This window comes from Ochotona princeps, chromosome 13, assembly GCF_030435755.1.
Source record: "Ochotona princeps isolate mOchPri1 chromosome 13, mOchPri1.hap1, whole genome shotgun sequence".
Taxonomy (NCBI): Eukaryota; Metazoa; Chordata; class Mammalia; order Lagomorpha; family Ochotonidae; genus Ochotona; species Ochotona princeps.
Window position 1 is genome coordinate 47,973,043 of NC_080844.1, and position 18,308 is coordinate 47,991,350.

General features: G+C 45.1%; 2 protein-coding genes across 3 annotated transcripts in view; one reads left to right on the forward strand and one right to left on the reverse strand.

Annotated features, from left to right (window-relative positions):
- Positions 1-18,308, forward strand: part of CNNM2 (cyclin and CBS domain divalent metal cation transport mediator 2) — a 135,291-nt gene that overhangs the window by 36,408 nt on the left and 80,575 nt on the right. The window lies entirely within an intron of this gene.
- LOC131481638 (large ribosomal subunit protein eL31-like) lies at positions 8,366-8,800 on the reverse strand. Its single transcript, XM_058671175.1, has one exon. It carries the CDS (start codon positions 8,773-8,775, stop codon positions 8,398-8,400), a length of 378 nt encoding a protein of 125 aa, XP_058527158.1. The 5' UTR covers positions 8,776-8,800; the 3' UTR covers positions 8,366-8,397.

The following is an 18,308-nucleotide window of genomic DNA, read 5'->3' on the forward strand; positions in this document are numbered from 1 at the left end:
GTCTGTGGCACAGGTTTCCTTTCCTAGCTTAGCACAAATGATTAGGCTGACTCATCTAGAAAGTTCATCTCCTTCCTCCTTATCTTCTGGGAACCGTTCCTGAAGGGTCCAGGTACTAATTCCTCACCCTTCCAGCTAAAGCCCCTGCTAGGCAAGAGCGCATTAGCAAATTGGAGTTGACTTCTCTTGCATCAGTCTGCAGATGGACTTGGGTTTCCCAGTAACAAACTGGGGAAGCACAAGAACACAACTAGAACAGTCAAGAGTAAAATCTTTTCTGAACCTAGGAAACATCTGGAATAGGTGAGAGGAGGGCTTGGCATGCTTTCTCTGGAAAGAACCAGACAGAAAATATTTTAGGTTTGAAGACTAAATGATCTCTGTCACAACCCAACTATTGGCACAAAGCGTAAGATGGCCTAGCTAATGCAGAATGGGTAAGTGCAGCGGCATCCTCATCCAAACTTGATACTGAAATGGGAATCTTTTTTTTTTTTAATTTCCACATGTCACAAAGCACACTCCCTTTATTTTTATTTTGATTTATTTTTTTTTACAGTCCCTTTATTTTTAATGAAAAACAGCAGCATTATTCCTGGAGTGTCACACAGTTTGCCTCGAAGCATAATGAACAATTCTGAAGAAGACATAGGGCAAGCAAGGTACCAGTCTCTAACATTGCCTGGGCTTTTTATACTCAGCAGCTCTTTGAAGAACATTAAGAATGTATGCTTAGTGAACCACAATGCTAATTTTCATTATTAAAGAGGAGCTTGCTCTCAAACAGCTGATAGAATTCACAATATGAAATGGGACTCCAGGGTCAGACATTTAACCTAGCAGTTAAGACACCCTTATGAGAGTATCTGAACCCCTTCTCAGTGTCTGGCTCTGACTCTGCGCTATTCCAAGTCCAGCTCCCTGTCAGTACAGACCCTGGGAGGCAGCAGGTGATGGCTGAAGCTGCTGGCCCTGCCACTCTTACAGGAGACCTGGAATGTGTCCAGCTGCTGCTGGGATCAGGGAAGGGAAGTAGTGGACATGAACTCTTTCAGCAACTCAGATATCACTACACTTCCACTGGAGTAGCTTTAAGACAAATAATTGGAAATACCAGGTATTAACAAAGGTGAGAAAAATCTCAAGTCTTCAAATATTGCTGGCTTATAAAATAGTATAGCTATTTTTGATAGGGCCCGGCACAGTGGCCTGGCGGCTAAAGTCCTTGCCTTGAATGCACCAGAATCCCATTTGGGCACCAGTTCTGTACCTGATGTCTCTGCTTCCCATCCAGCTCTCTGCTTGTGGCCTGGGAAGGCAGTCAAGGACGGCCCGAAGCCTTGAGGCTCCGTCATGGGAGATCTAGAGGAGGTTCCTGGCTCCTGGCTTTGGATCGGTGCAGCACTGGTCACTGCGGTCACTTGAGGGGGTGAATCATCGGTCAGAGGATCTTCCTCTCTGTCTCTCCTCCTCTTTGTATGTCTGACTTTGTAATAAAAATAAATAAATCTTTAAAAAAAAAACCCTAGATGTTTATATAAAAAAAATAGTATAGCTGTTTTTGAGAACAGCTTTGTCTTCCTTGAAAGATATGTACATATTTATTGTATAAACCAGCAATTTCATCGCTCTGTATCCAAAAGAAATGAAATATGCACCCATCAGTGACATTTGTGCAAGTGTCTGTAAGAACTTCATGGTAGTCCCAAATCTGGACATAATACTAACATCCATTAACAAACAAATAGATCATAATGTAGTTTATCCCTAAGATAAAATACAGTTAGTAAGTGGCGGCTTAATCTTGACCCATGCTAAACATGGCTAAATCTCTGGGGCCTGGTGCAATAGCTTAGTGGCTAAAGTTTTTGTCTTGTGTGTGCCAAGATCCCATGTGAGTGCTGGTTTGTATCCTGGCTGCTCCACTTCCCTTCTAACTCCCTGCTTGTAGCCTGGGAAAGCAGTCGAGGACGGCCCAAAGCCTTGGGACCCTGCACCCGCGTGGGAGACCTAGAAGAAGCTCCTGGCTCCTGGCTTCGGATCAGCTCAGCTCTGGACCTTGCGGCTACTTGGGTAGTAAACCAGCAGATAGAAGATATTTGTTTCTGTTTCTCCTCACATCTGTACATCTGCCTTTCGAATAAAAAAAAATCTCAAAAAAAATTATGCCAAGAGAAAGCAACCAGGCATAGAGGACCACGTATTGTATAATTCCTTTTTGTAGGAAATTGTTAGACAAGGTCAGTTCGTGGAAACAGATCAGTGGTTGCCTTGGGTTAGAGGTGAAAGTAAGTAGAATCTGGCAGGGAATCAAAAGGAAGGAGCTTCTGGTGACAAAGCAAATATCCTTAAGCTGGATTCAGATTGTGGTTGCACAACGCTAAATTTACTTCTTAAAAAAAAAGTCACAGAATTGTTCATTTACAATGGGTGGATTTTACGGTATGTCAATTAGACTACAGAGTTGTTGGAAGAGTTAAACCCTTGAGTTGGGCTTAACTTACTGCCTACACAGCCTGCAGTCTTCCAGGCACCTCCGAAGACTCAGTGGCTTTATTCCAGAAACTTCTGGAAGACTTCATTAGCTGTGTGTATTCTCCTAAGGGCTCCTTCCATTCCCATCTTGGCCTGTTTTTTATCCCTTCTCATTCCCAAGGACATGGAATCTTTCTCAGTTTTTTTCTGAGCTCTATGCCCAACACGTTTCTCATAGACCGCTTTGTGCCTAACCTCTTCATGCTGTAATCAATCTGTGTCCGTTATTCACCCATCTATTTATTGCATCCTAAATGTAATGTGCATGGTGATTAGTTGCAGTATGGAGTTACAAGGCCCGCAGGACATAGGCATCATCTAACAAGAGCTTCTTCCACACTGGCTGGAGCAGTGGCAAGATGTGAACTTTTGCAGTTTATACTACCCAACTCCTGCCCTCTCATCCATCAAAACATGCCAATCTATGCCAATTTTTTTTCATAAAGCATTTCCAACTAATCCTGTCCAGATTATTTTAGTTGAATCTAGCAAGTACAGATCACAAACTACGTGCCCATGTTGATAACTACCTTTTGGTGATTGAATATGAAATGCATAAGTCAAAAAACATAGTGGACCCCGTAGAAAAGAAAATCCAGCTCCGTGCAGCTCTACCAAAGGCAGGTTCAATCATGATAAAAATGTCCAAACTAGAGCCCAGTGCAGTAGCCTAGTGGCTAAATTTCCTTGTGTACACCAGCATCCCATATGGGTACCGGTTCTTATCCCAGCTGCACCACTTTCCTATCCAGCTCCCTGCTTGTGGCCTGGGAAAGCAGTAGAGGACAGCTCAAAGCCTTGGTATCGTGCACCCGTGTGGGAGACTCAGAAGAAGCTCCTGGGTTCACGTGGGCTTAGCTCCAGCCATTGTGGCCATTTGGGGGAAGAAACTAGTGGGTGGAAGATCTTTTTCTCTGTAAATCCTCCTTTCCAATAAAAGTATTTTAAACAAGAGAGAAAGAAATAAACCACACCTGGAAGAATGATTGGAAGAATGTGTGCTTTGCAGTTGAAAGTACACCATCAAATATTTGTGCAGAAAGAGGATTTGTACCTTATAGTTCTAAGGAATAGAACTAAGGCCAATGGTTGGAAGCCTGGGAGGAAGAACAGCTCAATGTAAGGAATCATTTATTGTGAAAGCCATGTGGTGGGTGTGTGAAATAATGACCTTTCTATTGGTGGGGTTGTGAAGGTGTGGTTGAGTAGTTGTCTGGCAGCCATGTTTCAGGCGGTTTAAGTTGAATCACTGCATTCTTTATCCTGTTATAAATGAGAAAGGCAAGAAACACTAAAAATTGGAAATGGCCCTCAGATTTTAATGTCCTGACATGTCAGCAGGTTTATTACTGGCAATAATGCTTTTACAGAGCATGAGCCAGCAAGTACACTTGAGCCTTCCCTGGCATTGCAGTGACAAAGAACTGGATGGGAGAGCTGCTGGAACAGGTATGCTGGTGTAGACCAAGGCTAGTATTAGAAGAAAAAAGCCCTTCATGGAATTACAGCCTTTTCTCATCCAGGATACAATTATATGAGCTTGCAAGTTCTGGTGTGTATGTTAATAAATCAGAAGGAGCTAAACACCAAAGTTTTCATACAACTGAGTCGTTGGAACTGACATGCAGTGGGGTGAGCTCTTACTGGTGACACTGACATCCCCTATGAGAGTGCTGGTTTCAGTCCCAGATGCTCTGCTTCCGAACCAGCTCCCTGCTGATGTTCCTGGAAGGTGGCTTAGATCCTTGGGCCCTTCCCACCTACGTAGGAGAATAGGACGGAGTTTCTACTCCTAACTCTGGCCTGGTACAAACCTGGCAGTGGTGGCCATCTGAAAAGTGAACCAGAAGATGGAAAAGCTCTCTTTTATCCTCTTTGTTGTTCTGCCTGCAGGCAAACAAGTACATATCTCAAAATTTTGAAAAATGAGACAAAATCTGTCACGTGAAAGTTGGGGTGCCTGTGTTGATGGAGCCTGTGAACTGCTGCTTTGGCATGGGTTCTGCAGGGCAGTGTACTGAGCAGTTGAATTTGAAGGACTTCTTCCAATTGTGAAATTCCTTGGTATTTTACCTTGCAGTAAATGCTAGGAAGCAGTTTAGGGTTATGAATAGCAGAAACATAGCCAATTAAAACTATAAGAACATTTAGTTGGATTCTAATAGGCCTCTTTGGAATTTGGCCATCCTTGGAGGCTCATCTTTGTAACCAAGTTAGCAGTTAGAAAGATGTTTTTGCCATCAGGGAGAAGATCTGCTTGTGGTTGATGCCTCTGGTGGCACCATAGGCCACTTTTAAGTAAAATTCTACTCATTTCTCCTGCAAAAACCTCAGTGGATCCTTCCACTTGTGACTCCTTGATATTTTCTAGAAGAGAGAAATTTGGAAGAGAGTGAGTGCTGGAAATTGTGTAGGAAGGTGTAAAGTCAGTGAGCGGACTAAAGGATTCAGAGGCTGAGACATCTTGAAATAGTTGCAGCCTAGAATAGACCTAAATAGGCATGTTTGTGCTGTTTAATTTCAAATTTGCCAGATATTGTAGGAGGATAGAAAATTTAAAAGGAGAAAGCAAGGAGAATCTTCCAATGAGGGAAAAGTAAAATGTAGCAGAGTGTTGCGGAATTGAAGCCATAGGCAAATTGTCAGTCATCCTTCGTATTTCAGCACTGCAGGTTGGTGGTAGGTACGTTCTCTGGCACTATGAACATTACACTGTGGATGTCTTCAAACCCTTTACTGTAAGGCGTAAGAGACAGGGATGGTGATTGTTTTTGGACTCTGTTTTTCCAACCATGTGCTTTGGCTGACTACTCCCAGATTGATTTTATAGCCCAGACTGTTTGCAGCTCCAGAATCCTATCTAGTTGGGTGCATCTACTAAGTTTGGAGCCATGATGTTCAATACTAGACTGTTGGTTCCCTTGCCACAGAAGTCCCTGGCCCCTGGCTTCAGATCAGCTCTGCTGTGGCCATTGAGGCTGTTTGGGGGAGTGAACCAGCAGATTGAAGACCTTATCTCTCTGTCCCTCCTTCTCTCTCTGTAAAATCTCTTCAGTAAAAAAAGCAGAACCCCATTTCTGCTTCTCCAGTCTCAGTGTTGTTCTTTACCCCTTTTGTTTTCACTCTACCGTGTGATCTGTCAGGAAATCCTGAGTCTACCCTCAAAATTTCCAGAAAATGGGAAGGTCCGTGCCTTCTTTACTTTTTACCCATCTTGCTTTTATGCCAAGTTATTACATTAGCTTCCTAACTGACATTTCCTTCTTGCCTTCTTGTAGTTATTACACAACTGTCAAAATCTTTTTTTAAAAAAAATCCCACTTATTTGGCTTTTATAAAGGCATAGAAAAGTGAGTTTTTGCAAACAAGTCTCATCCATGTAACAGCACCAGGATAAGAAAGAATATTCCCAGCAAGTCCTCACTTTCCTTTCCTGCCTCATCCCCCTTCCTGTTGATCTAAGGAGGACCAGCTTGGGTTGACTTCTAAGAGCATTGGCTAGCTTTGTGTGCTTTAGTGTATCATGGAAATGTTACACAACATGCAGTTCTTTTGCATCTGGTTGCTTTTATGCAGTAATTGTGTGTGTGTTTGTGTGTGTTTGTGTGCATGCATGTGTTTCACCCATGAAAGAATAAATGGTTTTTTCGCTTTACTCTATAATCTTCCATTATGTTAATGTACCACAGTTTACCTATTGGTGATGGTTGTTCAGATAGTTTGCAGTTTTTTTGGCTATTATAAGTCATGATGCTGTGAACATTGTAGTATATGTCTTTTGCAGATACATGTGTTTGTGTTGGATGTAGAGCTAGGAGGAGGAGTTCTGGTTCATGGGCTGTGCGGAGATTCAGCTTCAGTATGTATTAACAGTGTATTAACAGACAACCCCAGGAGATCTTTTTCAAAAGAGCAATGAATTATTATTATTACTCCTCATTTGAAAAGCTTTCTCTGGCTTGTTACTCCCTTAAAATGATGCCTAAAATCCTTACAATTGCAAGTAAGGGCCTGTGAAAACCTGGTGTCCCTAATGTTTTTTGAACATACTGAGCACACTTTTATATTGGAATCTTTGCACTTGCTGCTGCTTCTACCTCATTTGTCTGTCAATTTGCCACATTTCTGCATGGTCTGCTCCTGTATTATATCCAGGTGTCTGCTTAATATCACCAAAATATGTAAAGTAGCTCATCCTATGTATGTTTGTTCATTTATGTTTTGTTCCAATTGACATGAATTACCTGGCATCTATTTTTTTAACTTGAATTCAGTACATTAATAGTGAATAATGTGTATGTACTGTATGTGTGTAACATGCTTTTCTTTTCTACCCTGCCAGGGACTTTGTTTTGTTTTGCTAATTGTTCTACTGTGTCATCTAGAATAGTGTTAGTAATTGCCCAAAACATAGCTGAGGAATAAATACACAAAATACGTAGTTGGAATAGGAATAGATCTTTTACATGGCTGGCAGGAGCCCACGTGCTTAAGCCACCACCACTCCCTCCCAGGGTACCTTAGCAGGAAGCTGAAATCAGGAGCTGTAGGCAGATACTGGACCCTGCCCTCCGACATGGGATGTGTTCTCCTGGGTCAGTTCTAAAGTTGTTTGAGAGGCATTTCTGTGTCCACCTGTTCTGCTGTTGCACTTTACAAATTAACTTTAGAATTTTTCCTCTTTTTTCGCATTTTAAATCCTTTTCTCTCTTTTTAAAAGATTTATTTATTTTTATTGGAAAGACAGGTATACAAAGAGGAGGGGAGAAAGAAAGATCTTCCATCTACTGATTCACTCTCCAAGTAGCTGCAATGACCAGAGCTGAGCCAATCCAAAGCCAGGAGCCCGGAGTTTTTCCCACGCGGGTGCAGGGTCCCAAGGATTTGAGCCGTCCATCACTGCTTTCCCAGGCCACAAGCAGGGAGCTGGATGGGAAGCATGACTTCTGGAGCATGAACCGGCACTCATAGGGGATCCGAGCACGTGTAAGGCAAGGACTGAAGCCACTGGGCTACTGCACCGGGCCCAAATAATTTTCTTACCGGTGTTTAATTCGGGCACTTTTTTTTTTTTTTTTGCTTGCTTACTTAACTTCGGAGAGCCTGTCTTTGATGGTTTCCAGAGGAGAGATGCAGGATTTGTGTGTGTAGGTACTCTTGCGCATCACTTGTTTGATGCCGCAATAATCCTGTGTCAAACTTAGACCTCAGCTGTACACTGTAAAGCGTTGGTCGCCTGGCAGGGTGGTCAGGGGACTGTGCTGATTTTGGAGGTTTGGCTGGCTATTGCTTGACCTTGGATGGCCTTGACTGGGATGACCTGTATCACTTAGCCCTGCTTTGTGCGTTTCATCTTGAAGTCTGCCTCGGTGTGCTTTCCTCATGGTGGTGGTAGAGGGCAAATATAAAAGTCTTGGCTCTAATTTTAAGTACATCTGTTAGGTCATTAGAAGCATTCTTCTTTGGAGGTTTAATCAGTTTATTTAGTAACCACACTTGTGAAAGTGCACAGAGTAACAAGATCCTTAGCATCCTTCCAATGCCTGTTGAGGTGTCATTTCCCAGGGAAGTATTCTTTGTCTTGTTGTGTTAGGCTGGATTCCATTTGCTGTTCTTCCTTCATATTTATCAGACTGATGCAGGTTTGCTCTCGTTAGCTCTCTCTAGCTCTTTCTGTCTCCCTGTCCCTCTTGCCGCCCCTGCCCTCCTCTCTCTGCTCCACCAACTTCTCCATCTCTGCCTTGCTTTTTGCCCCCTCTCTACCTGTCTCTCTATCCCTTCTTTATTTCAAAAAAAATTTTTGGAGATGTATTTATTTATTTATTTATTATTTTTTTTTTTTTTGCAGTCTTACAACTTTATTTAGTTCTCATCCACATTGACAGTCTGTAGATTTTTGAAAGTGGTGACAGGCACGTAGGTAACCAGAGTATAGAGCTTGTTGGGCGAATCTTCATCCTCGTTATGTTTCCTGGACAGTCTCACGCGGATGCGGTACGGGACGTTCCTTATTCCTTTGGCCCACACAGCTTTGTTTAGCCTTGTATCAATGCGCACATCCGGCGTACCCATTTCTTTCATGGCAAACTTCCGGATCTCCTTCAGCGCCCGAGGAGCTCGCTTCTTGAAGCCCACTCCATGGATGCGCTTGTGGATGTTGATGGTGTACTCCCGCGTCACCACCTCGTTGATGGCCGAACGGCCCTTCTTCTTCTCGCCGCCCTTCTTCGCGGGAGCCATCTCGTAGGGCCCAAGCCGGAAAGGATGTATTTATTTTTATTAGAAAGTCATATTTACAGAGAGAGGAGAAACAGAAAGATCTTCCATCTGCTGGTTCATTCCCCAAGCGGCTGCAGCTGCTGGAGCTGAGCCAATCTGAAGTCAGGAGCCGGGAGTTTGTTCCGGGTCTCCCACATGGATGCAGGGTCCCAAGGCTTTGGGCTTTCCTCTGCTGTTTTCCCAGGCCACAAGCAGGGAGCTGGAGCAGCCAGAATACAAACTAGTGCCCATATGGGATCTTGGCACATGCCAGGTGAGGACTTTAGCCACTAGGCTACTGTGCTGGACCTACCCCTTATTTTTTTTTTTTTTAAGATTTATTTATTTTATTACAAAGTCAGATATACAGAGAGGAGGAGATACAGAGAGGAAGATCTTCCATCCGATGATTCACTCCCCAAGTGAACGTAGTGGCTGGTGCTGCGCCGATCCAAAGCCGGGAGCCAGGAACTTCTTACAGGTCTCCCACACAGGTGCGGGGTCCCAAGGCTTTGGGTTGTCCTCAACTGCTTTCCCAGGCCTCAAGCAGGAAGCTGGATGGGAAGTGGAGCAGTCAGGATTAGAACTGGTGCCCACATTGGATCCAGTGCGTTCAAGGCGAAGACTTTAGCCGCTAGGCCATGCTGCTGGGCCGCTACCCCTTATTTCTTAAAAAAAAGATTTTATGTATTGCAAACAGAAAGCACATGTGTGTATATGTGTGCTTCTATCCACTGGCTTGCTCTGTAAGTGTCTGCAGCAGTCATGGCTAGCGTATGAAACCAGAAGCCTGGAACTCCATCCCGGTCTCCATGTGAGTGGTCCGGGCCCAAGTGCTTGGACTGTGTTATGCTTCCTTCCCAGGCGCGTTGGCAAAGATGGGATGGAAGTAGAGCAGCCCACATTCACTGGCGCTCACATGAGATACTCACGTCCCAGGTAGTAGCTTAATCTGCTTTGCTACATCTCCAGCCCTTGTTTCTTAAATTTTAAAGAAATAAAAGGAAGGTTTACTTTGGTACAACAGTTTTTAAAATCCATGCATATCAGGGGTCTTCAGAAAGTAGAAAACTGCATTATGGATTTCAATTTTTTTTTTTTGTTTCAAAATACTGTTCATTCTGTTTTCCACAAATTGTTGAAGTGCCTCTATGTGAAGGATTTGATGGGAAGAGGGGACAACTTAGATGACTGGTACCCCACTGTTGAGGAAGCTTGCTCCCCTGTGAGCTGTTTGCTGGGCCTAGTTATAGTCCCTAGTTTGTTGCAGTCCACGTATAAAACTTTGAAATGGTAGGCGGTTCTTTGTGGCTTTAGGGTTTTTAGATTTCATTAATTGTTTTCTTTAATGTATTAATTTTGGTTCTAAAACTTTTAAGCAGCTAGAAACAAGAGTGATCCTACTTACATGTGAGAATTAGATGACAGTACTTTCATTGTTATTTTGAAAGGAATGTTGAGTGATCAACTTATTAATGAGCTACAGTACAGTTTTGATGGATATTGCAATAAACTTGTATGAACCTTGGAATGTATGGGAAATTAACATCAATTAAACAAACCTAAGTTATAGAAAGCCTAAAATAAACTGGAGAGCTAAATATTAAACACTGTCTTCAAACATGAACTAAAAAGTTCAACAGCTCTGTTTCGTGATGTTTGTCTGTTTACTCACTCCAGCCTTTTCCTAATTTGAGAAGAGACTGTGTTTTTGTGGCTCACTGTATGCTCACGTCAGGTATTGATTTTAATCGTTAGGATGGGAATTTGTGATAGGATTAGAAATTAACTTTGATGGTTGAAACAGGTCTTGTTCAGTTTTGATTAAATACTTAATGCCAAGTTTTATTTTATGCTGTTAAAGGTGATATGTGTGTATACACACACATGCGTGTACACACATATATTCGTTTGCTTTTATTTATTTTCAAAGAGTTTTAGAGGAAGAAACAGAACTCAGTCTTCCATCCCCTGGCTCAACTGCCTGGATGGCTGCCACAGCCAGTGCTGGGCCAGGCCAAAGCCAGGAGCTTGGAGCTTCAGTCGGTCTCCTACATGAGAAGCAGAAACCTGGACTCTGGGACCATCTTTCACTACTCTTCCCAGGCTGTTAACAGGGAGCTGGATCAGAAACTCAGTAGCTGAGAGTTGAACCAGACCCAATTTGGAATGTTAGCATCGCAGGCTGTGCTACAATGTGGGCCCTTATTTTATACCTTTTTAGCTATCTATCTATCCTAGATATCTTTAATTGGAGGAATAGAGCAGGCAGAGTGGAGAAAACACAGCTGTCAACTGCTGATTAACTCCCTCAGTTGCCCAGAAGAGCTGGGCAGGTTGAAGCTGGGAGTCGAACTCCACTGGGGTCTCCCCTGTAGGTCACAGAGACACATAGTCAGGCCTTCACCTGCTGCCTCTCAGGGTGCACATCAGCAGGAAGCTGGAGCTGGCAGTGGAAGCAGGTCTCTGATACTGGCTGTGGGCATCCTAAGCTGAGGCTTACCCATTAGGCCAAATGCCTATTTTATGTCCCCTCTCCCTTTTAATAATCTTACAATTATATAGTAAAGGGCCCGGCGGCGTGGCCTAGCGGCTAAAAGTCCTCACTTTGAACGCGCCAGGATCCCATATGGGCACTGGTTCTAATCCCAGCAGCTCCTCTTCCCATCCAGCTCCCTGCTTGTGGCCTGGGAAAGCAGTCGAGGACGGCCCAATGCGTTGGGACCCTGCACCCGCGTGGGAGACCTGGAAGAGGTTCCAGGTTCCCGGCATCGGATAGGCGCAGCACCGGCCATTGGGGCTCACTTGGGGAGTGAATCATCGGATGGAAGATCTTCCTCTCTGTCTCTCCTCCTCTGTGTATATCTGACTTTGTAATAAAATAAATCTTTAAAAAAAATTATATAGTAAACATACATGCTGTGTTATGTAATTAGGAAGTAGTCGATCTTAAGGGACAACAGCAGCTTGGACGAGGCTTGTTTTGCAGTGTATAGATTGCATATCTTATGAAGTTGCCTTTGCTTGGCAGTAGTTACCAAATATTTGCTAAATTAGCGAATGAACCGATGGAATGGATGTGGTTGTGGATAAAGACTAAATGGATAAAGACTAAAGCTCCGAGAGGCTGAAAACTTTGGTCAGGGGCCAGTGCTGTGACACCAGCATTCCATATTGGTACCAGTTTGAATCCTGGCCATGCTGCTTAGGATCTAGTCCCTGCTAATGTACTTGGAAAAATAGTGGAATGAGGTTCAAGTACTTGGGTCTCTGTATCCACATGGAGTTCCAGTCTCCTGGCTTTGACCTGATCGAACCCCAGCCCTAGCAGTCATTTAGAGAATCTGTAGCAGAAGATGAAAGATTAATTCATATTTATTCTCTCTAGTTTACCCTCTGTAATTCTGCCTTTCAAATAAATCCAGCATTAATACTGTTGAGAGAAAAGCAGCTAATATAGCTGGTGGGCGTTTGGGGCCTGGTTAATGCCAAACTTATGTAAACTATACCTGTATGCCAGCATAGTAGCCTATTTTTTGAAGATGTATTGGAGAGTGTATGTTGGCATGCCAGCAGACAGGGTCTGGGGACATGTGTGCAGGGCCCCAAGCTGGTACACCACACTCTGAAACACCAGGCTAAGGGACCTGCACATTCATGGTGAGGGTGCTGTGGATTGCTCAGGGAAGGGGGTATTGGAGTATATGGGAAGGAGGACTTAGACTGGTACAGGTAAAGAATGGCTTTTGGGGGACTCCACCAACTAGGCTACTGCACTTACAGATAAACAAGGGACTGAAACCAGGTGGTTTGGAGGGGGGCAACCAGAGAACATGTCTGGGTCAGCCCAAGGCACCTGCCCGCATGGGAGACCTGAGCTGGACTAGTTGGTATCACCCACTGCCCTCTGGTGCATGTAAAAGCTAGGGCTGGGGTTGGATCAGGTCAAAGGCAGGGCTAGACCACAGTACCCACCAGTGAGTGTCAGAACAAAATGGGTCACTTTAAGCTGAGCTGTGACACTAACACGCATGCAAGAGAAATGGGTCTGGGGACAGATTCTGTGGGGGATATGTGGGCTCACACCTGTGGAACTGCACAACTACTGGTTTGCTCAAGAGCTGGGAGTGGTGACAGGTGAAACTAGGCATGAACACCGATCTCACTGATATCCATGGGAACTGGGATTGGGATAGGCTGGGCTTGTCCAGGCTGTAGCACCCACAGGAACACCCAGTAATTGGGTGTGGAGCAAGTTGGGCCACAGCATCTACCAGCTCATACAAGTGCTGAGACAGGGCAGTGGTCAGTGTTAGGTAAGAGTCTAGCACTTGCTGATAATCATGAAAACTACGTCTGGGAGTGGGCCTGGTAGGGAAACCTGGGCAACTCCCCTGGTGGGTTGTAGCTCCTGTTGGCAAGCGTGAGTCAGGGCTGGGTAATTGTCAGGCTTGACAAGGCTGCTCCACTTGTTGACAGGTGTGTTGGTTGGTTTGGGTCAGTGGACTGGGCTGGGCCAAACTGTATTATACTGGCAAGCACAGAAGCCAGGATGGGGTGCTGCCATGCCAGGCTAGGCTATCCCACCTACCGGTTTGCATGGAAGCTAGGGATGGGAGCAGGCAGGGCACAGCTAGGCAGTAGCACCCACCAATGAGAGTTGGGTTTGGGAGCTGGCTCGGTCAGGCTAGGCTGCAGCATCTGATGAAAATGGGGGGAAATATATCTGATGGCAAAGCCCAAGATGGGAGATGGGCTATGCTAGTCTGGGTCGGGACAACTGGCATGCCTAAGATCTGTGGCTGGGAGAAGGCCTGGTAGGGAGCTAAGGGGATGCCCCTCCTAGGCTGTGGTTCCACTGTTGAGTGCAAGAGCCAGAATGGGGGAGATAAACTATGCTGGACATGGCCGCAACATCCCTCAGCATGGGTGGGGACTGATCTGGGTGTGCCAGACTGGGCTAGGCTTTGGCATCCACTGGTGCTTGTAAGATCCCAGAGTGTATGGGGACAGACTGGGCTAGGTCTCAGCACCTGCTGAAGCATGAGAGCCAGGTCTGGGGGTGAGCCAGGCAGGGCTGGGCCATAGCACCCAATGGTAAGAGCCAGAAAGGATGTGGGCTGCTCAGGCAAGGCTGCTTTACCTAAGGTTAATGCCAGGGCAGGAGGTGGGCCAAGGACCCACTGGTGTTCATGAGATCTGCTGCTGGGAGGTGATCTGATAGAAGAGCTTGGGGAATTCCTCTGTCAGGATGCATTTCCTGCAGATGAGTCCAAGAACTGAGGCTGGGAGTAGTCCAGACCAGGTCGGGTTATAGGACCTGCTGACATATATGTGGCTCTGTCTTGGCTGGGCTGGGTCAACTCAAAGCATCCGCTGGCAGATGTGAGAACCAGGACAGGATGTGGGACAGGCCAGGTTGGACCACAACACCAGCCAGTTCACATTAGGGCCAAGACTGGGGGCTGGCTAAGATGGGATAGGCTGCAGCACCCACCAGCATGAGCTGGGACTGGGGGCAGGCTGGGCACCTACCTGTGAGTGCTGAAGTGAGGTGAGACATGCCCGACTGGGTCACAGCACCCCCTAGCACATGCAAGACCCGGGTGGGTGGATGATCCCAGAAGGGGGACAATGGGGGTTCCCCTACTGGGCTACTGCCCCCACTGGTGAGCATGAGAGCTGGGACTTGTGGTGGACCAGGTTGGGCAGGGCTACAAAACCCATTGGTCAGCTTGTAAGCTGAGTTAACGGAAGAACCAGGCTGGGTGAAGCGACTGTGTCCACTGGTGCCTGAATCAGCCAGAGTAAGTTCAGGCTGGTTGGGCTTTGCTGCAGCAGCAGATGGTAAGTGCTGAAATTGGATGGCAAGTCCTGTCTGACTAGACTACAGTACCTGGAGAGTGCAAGATCTGGGGCTGGAAGTGGGCCTGGTAGGGAAATGGCACACTTCTGATAGGCTACAGCTCCTACTGGTGAGCATGAGAACCTGGGCTAGGGGTGGGCTTGACTGGACAGATGGAAACACCCATCAGCATAAATGTGGGCTAGATAGTGGGGTAGGTCAGGCTGAGCTAGGTTGCCGCACCCATTGATTTGCACAAGAACCAAATGAGATGTGGGACAGAGGACAGACTGGACAGGTCTGCTGCACATACCAACATGCGCAGGAGCCAGTGCTGGGGATGGGCCTGGTGAGGGTTATTACGGGTTGCTCCAGCTGGGCTGCAGCTCCTGCTGGTGTGTGTGAGGGCTGAGTATGTGGTGGGCAGCGTTGGGCTGGGCTGCAGCATCTATTGGTTTGCGTATGAGATGAGACTGGAGGCAGAACTGAAAGGGTGACTAAAACCACTAGTGTGTATGTATGGGCTGATGTCAGTGACAGACAGTTGCACCCTGCACTGGCTAGCACACACAGGAGGCAGGTCTTGGATCACCTCCATGAGGTTTCTTTGGGAACTCCCTCAACTGGACTACTGGACTCAAAACTCCAGCCACAGGGGAAATTATAGAATCTGTGGTTTGACTACAGAGCACAAGTGTCAGAATGGGCCTCCTTGGTTGTTGAAACCCATGCAGTGAACAACATGCCCAGAGCACATGGGTGACATGGCAGCTCGTTGAGACCTACAGAGAGGATGGATGGCAGAATACATTGGACAACTCTCCCGGCCAAGCTTTGACAGCAGATATCTGGGCGAATCGAGACTCTAATGTAGACTGCGTCAGCAAGTGGACCTTGGAAGGATTTCCTCATCCTTGGAGCCATAAAATCAGCAGCGTCTCAGAACTATCGAAACCACTTGAGCAATACTGTAGGAACATGGTTCACATCGGGGAGCCTAGGATGACATTGAGTGGCCATCCTGTATTCCCGGGTACTGATGTGTTTGGGCTGCTGAGAGCGGCCCGTCTCCCCTTTTTTCCCTTCTTCTCCCAGATACACACACAAAAAAAAGATTAGAAATAGTTGTTTCATCCACTTACCCCCATTCCTTGACCCTTCCCACTCTGATTGGTGGTTCAGGTGGGCATGCGTCCTCCTCAAGTATATAGATATCACTAAAGACAAAATAAATTTCTTACACACACACACACACATCAAAATTTCTATAGTCAGAGTTAGTGAAAACACCAGGGTGAAATTGGTCAGTTTAAGAAACCTGAAGAACAAATTATTTTAATGTTAGTAAATTTAGAGAAGCACTGATAAAGATATCATAATTTCCAATAGTAACTGATTATGTGAAACTCAAAATTTTAATCTGTAATGAAGACTCCAAGTCTTTATGTGTGTAAGGTTCTTGCAGGAAATGTTTTTGATGGGATGATTTTAAAAACTATAAAAGGCTTAAGAAATACTCCCAGTAGGACCAGATATTTGACATTCCAAGACTAGATTGTAGACTTTTTAAGATTATTTATTTGAAAGGCAGAAGTACAGAAAGGGTTAGAAGGAGACCTTCCCTCCACTGATTCATTCCCTAAACGGAGCTGAGCCAGCCCATGACGCTGAGCCAGAAGCTTCTCCCAGGTCTACCACATGGGTACAGTGACCAAAGCTCTTGGACCACCCTCTGTTGCTTTCCTGGGCACACCAGCAGGGAGCTGGGTCAGAAGTATCTAAGAATTGAACCCATACCCGTATGGAATGCCAGAGTTAAAGGTGTTGACCTCACCCACTAAATCACAACACTAGCTCGTCCCATCCCCTCCCCCTGATTTAACTTAAATACAGTTGTGTAATAATATTTTCATTAGTATGTTTTAAAATTCTAGCCTGTAAAGGACAGGAAAATGCATTTTTGTTAATGCTTTTGAGCATAAAAGGCAAGCATGTAGTAGTTGAAAATATTTTCTGCTTTGTATAGGAAACCCTGGAAGCCCTTGAGAATTTTAAATTGTTCTGGGTTTTGTTTGTTTTTCCAAAACCAATTTTAATAGCTGAGTGGTTTTCCATCAATAATGTGTTTTTCCCCTTCTCTCCTTCCTGCTTAACTTAGAAGTCCTCCTTTTTAGCTTTTTATGCAGCCATGTATCTGAAGGCATCCTTGACAACTCTAAAAGCTTCTTTACCTACCAAGTCCTTATCATTGAAGTCTTTGTGGTCCCTTGCTTCCAAGTGAGTGACCCTAAACTGACCAGAAGACCATAGTTTCAGTTGTATTTTCCTTGGTATTCTCTGCATGTATTCTTGGCTGACATATTACCCTTGTATACTTATTGGGGACTCTTGGTCATACCCTTTGTAAGCCATCAACTTGTCTAACTTCATGACCAAAAACTTGACAAGTGTCCAGAAATTTCAGTCCTCTGAGTGTTACCCATCAGTTTGGAGAACCTCAGTCTTTAATCTCTGTTGTGTCATCCATTTATTTGACGGGGCCTTACTCTTAGACATTGTTTTGTGCTGTTCCTGATACCCCCGTAGTATTCAGTAATGGTCTGGTTTGTTGCAGTGGCGCAGTGTTCATATGTTCCTGGGAGGAAGTCGGTGTGCCTTGTTAACTGAATTTCAAGCTTACAGATTGTGCCTTAGTTAGGTGTGGCTGTGGTTGATGAGGAGGCATTTTTAACATTTCAAAAGGTAAAACTCAAGTCAATGCAGAAGTTATAGGGAAATAAATTTCAGCTTAATATAAATAGGATTTCTAATAAGCAGAGCTGTTTGAAAATGTTCTGTTTTACTCCCAAATGTGTAACAACATTACTATCGGCGACCCAGCAGAACTTGGCTAAATGATAGGAATTTTGGGTGTTCGTGTGGGTAAATTAGGTGAGGTTATGTCCCAGCAATGAGATTGTTTGATTCAGGTGCAGATGTCCAGCAGTTTTAGGCTGATGCAGAGAAGGAGCACAGATGATTTTTGGTAACAGCTAGTCAGGGAGCAAGGTAACATTGCTAAGAAAGGGTATACTCAGAAGAGCCGAAGACCAGTGGTGAATGGGAGGTATCGGGTGGAATCAGGAAGTAGAAGTACTGACCGTTCAGTGGAAGAAACACCAGGAAGAAGTTGGAAGGAAGCAGAAGGAATTGGAGAATGCTATAGCAAAGTTGCATGCTCAAGGACAGCAGTGTTCCAAGTCAGTTACTTGTATCCTCAACTACTAGAATGCAGCAGGATTTACATGTTTATGTCACACACAATTCAGAAAGTTCATGGAAAAAAATTAAAAGACAACTTTGGGGCTCAACAGACTCAATCCTCCATCTGCCAGCGACAGTTTGTGTCCTGACTACTCCACGTTTTTTTTTTTTTTTTTAAGATTTATTATTTTATTGGAAAGACAGAAATATATGTTCAAGGCAAGGACCTTCACCATTACATTATTGTGCCAGACCCTGGCTACTCCACTTCTGCATCCCGTATGGGCTGGTTTGTGTTCCAGCGTCTCCACTGCTGAACTAGCTCACTGCTAATGTGTTTGGGAAAGCAGTGTATGATGGCTCCGTTCCATGGTTCCCTGCACCCACTTGGGAGACCTGGAAGAAGCTTCTGGTTCCTGGCTGCGGG

Coding starts and splice junctions, on each gene's coding strand:
- LOC131481638 (XM_058671175.1), bottom strand. CDS start 8,775: ATGGCTCCCGCGAAGAAGGGCGGCGAGAAGAAGAAGGGCCGTTCGGCC.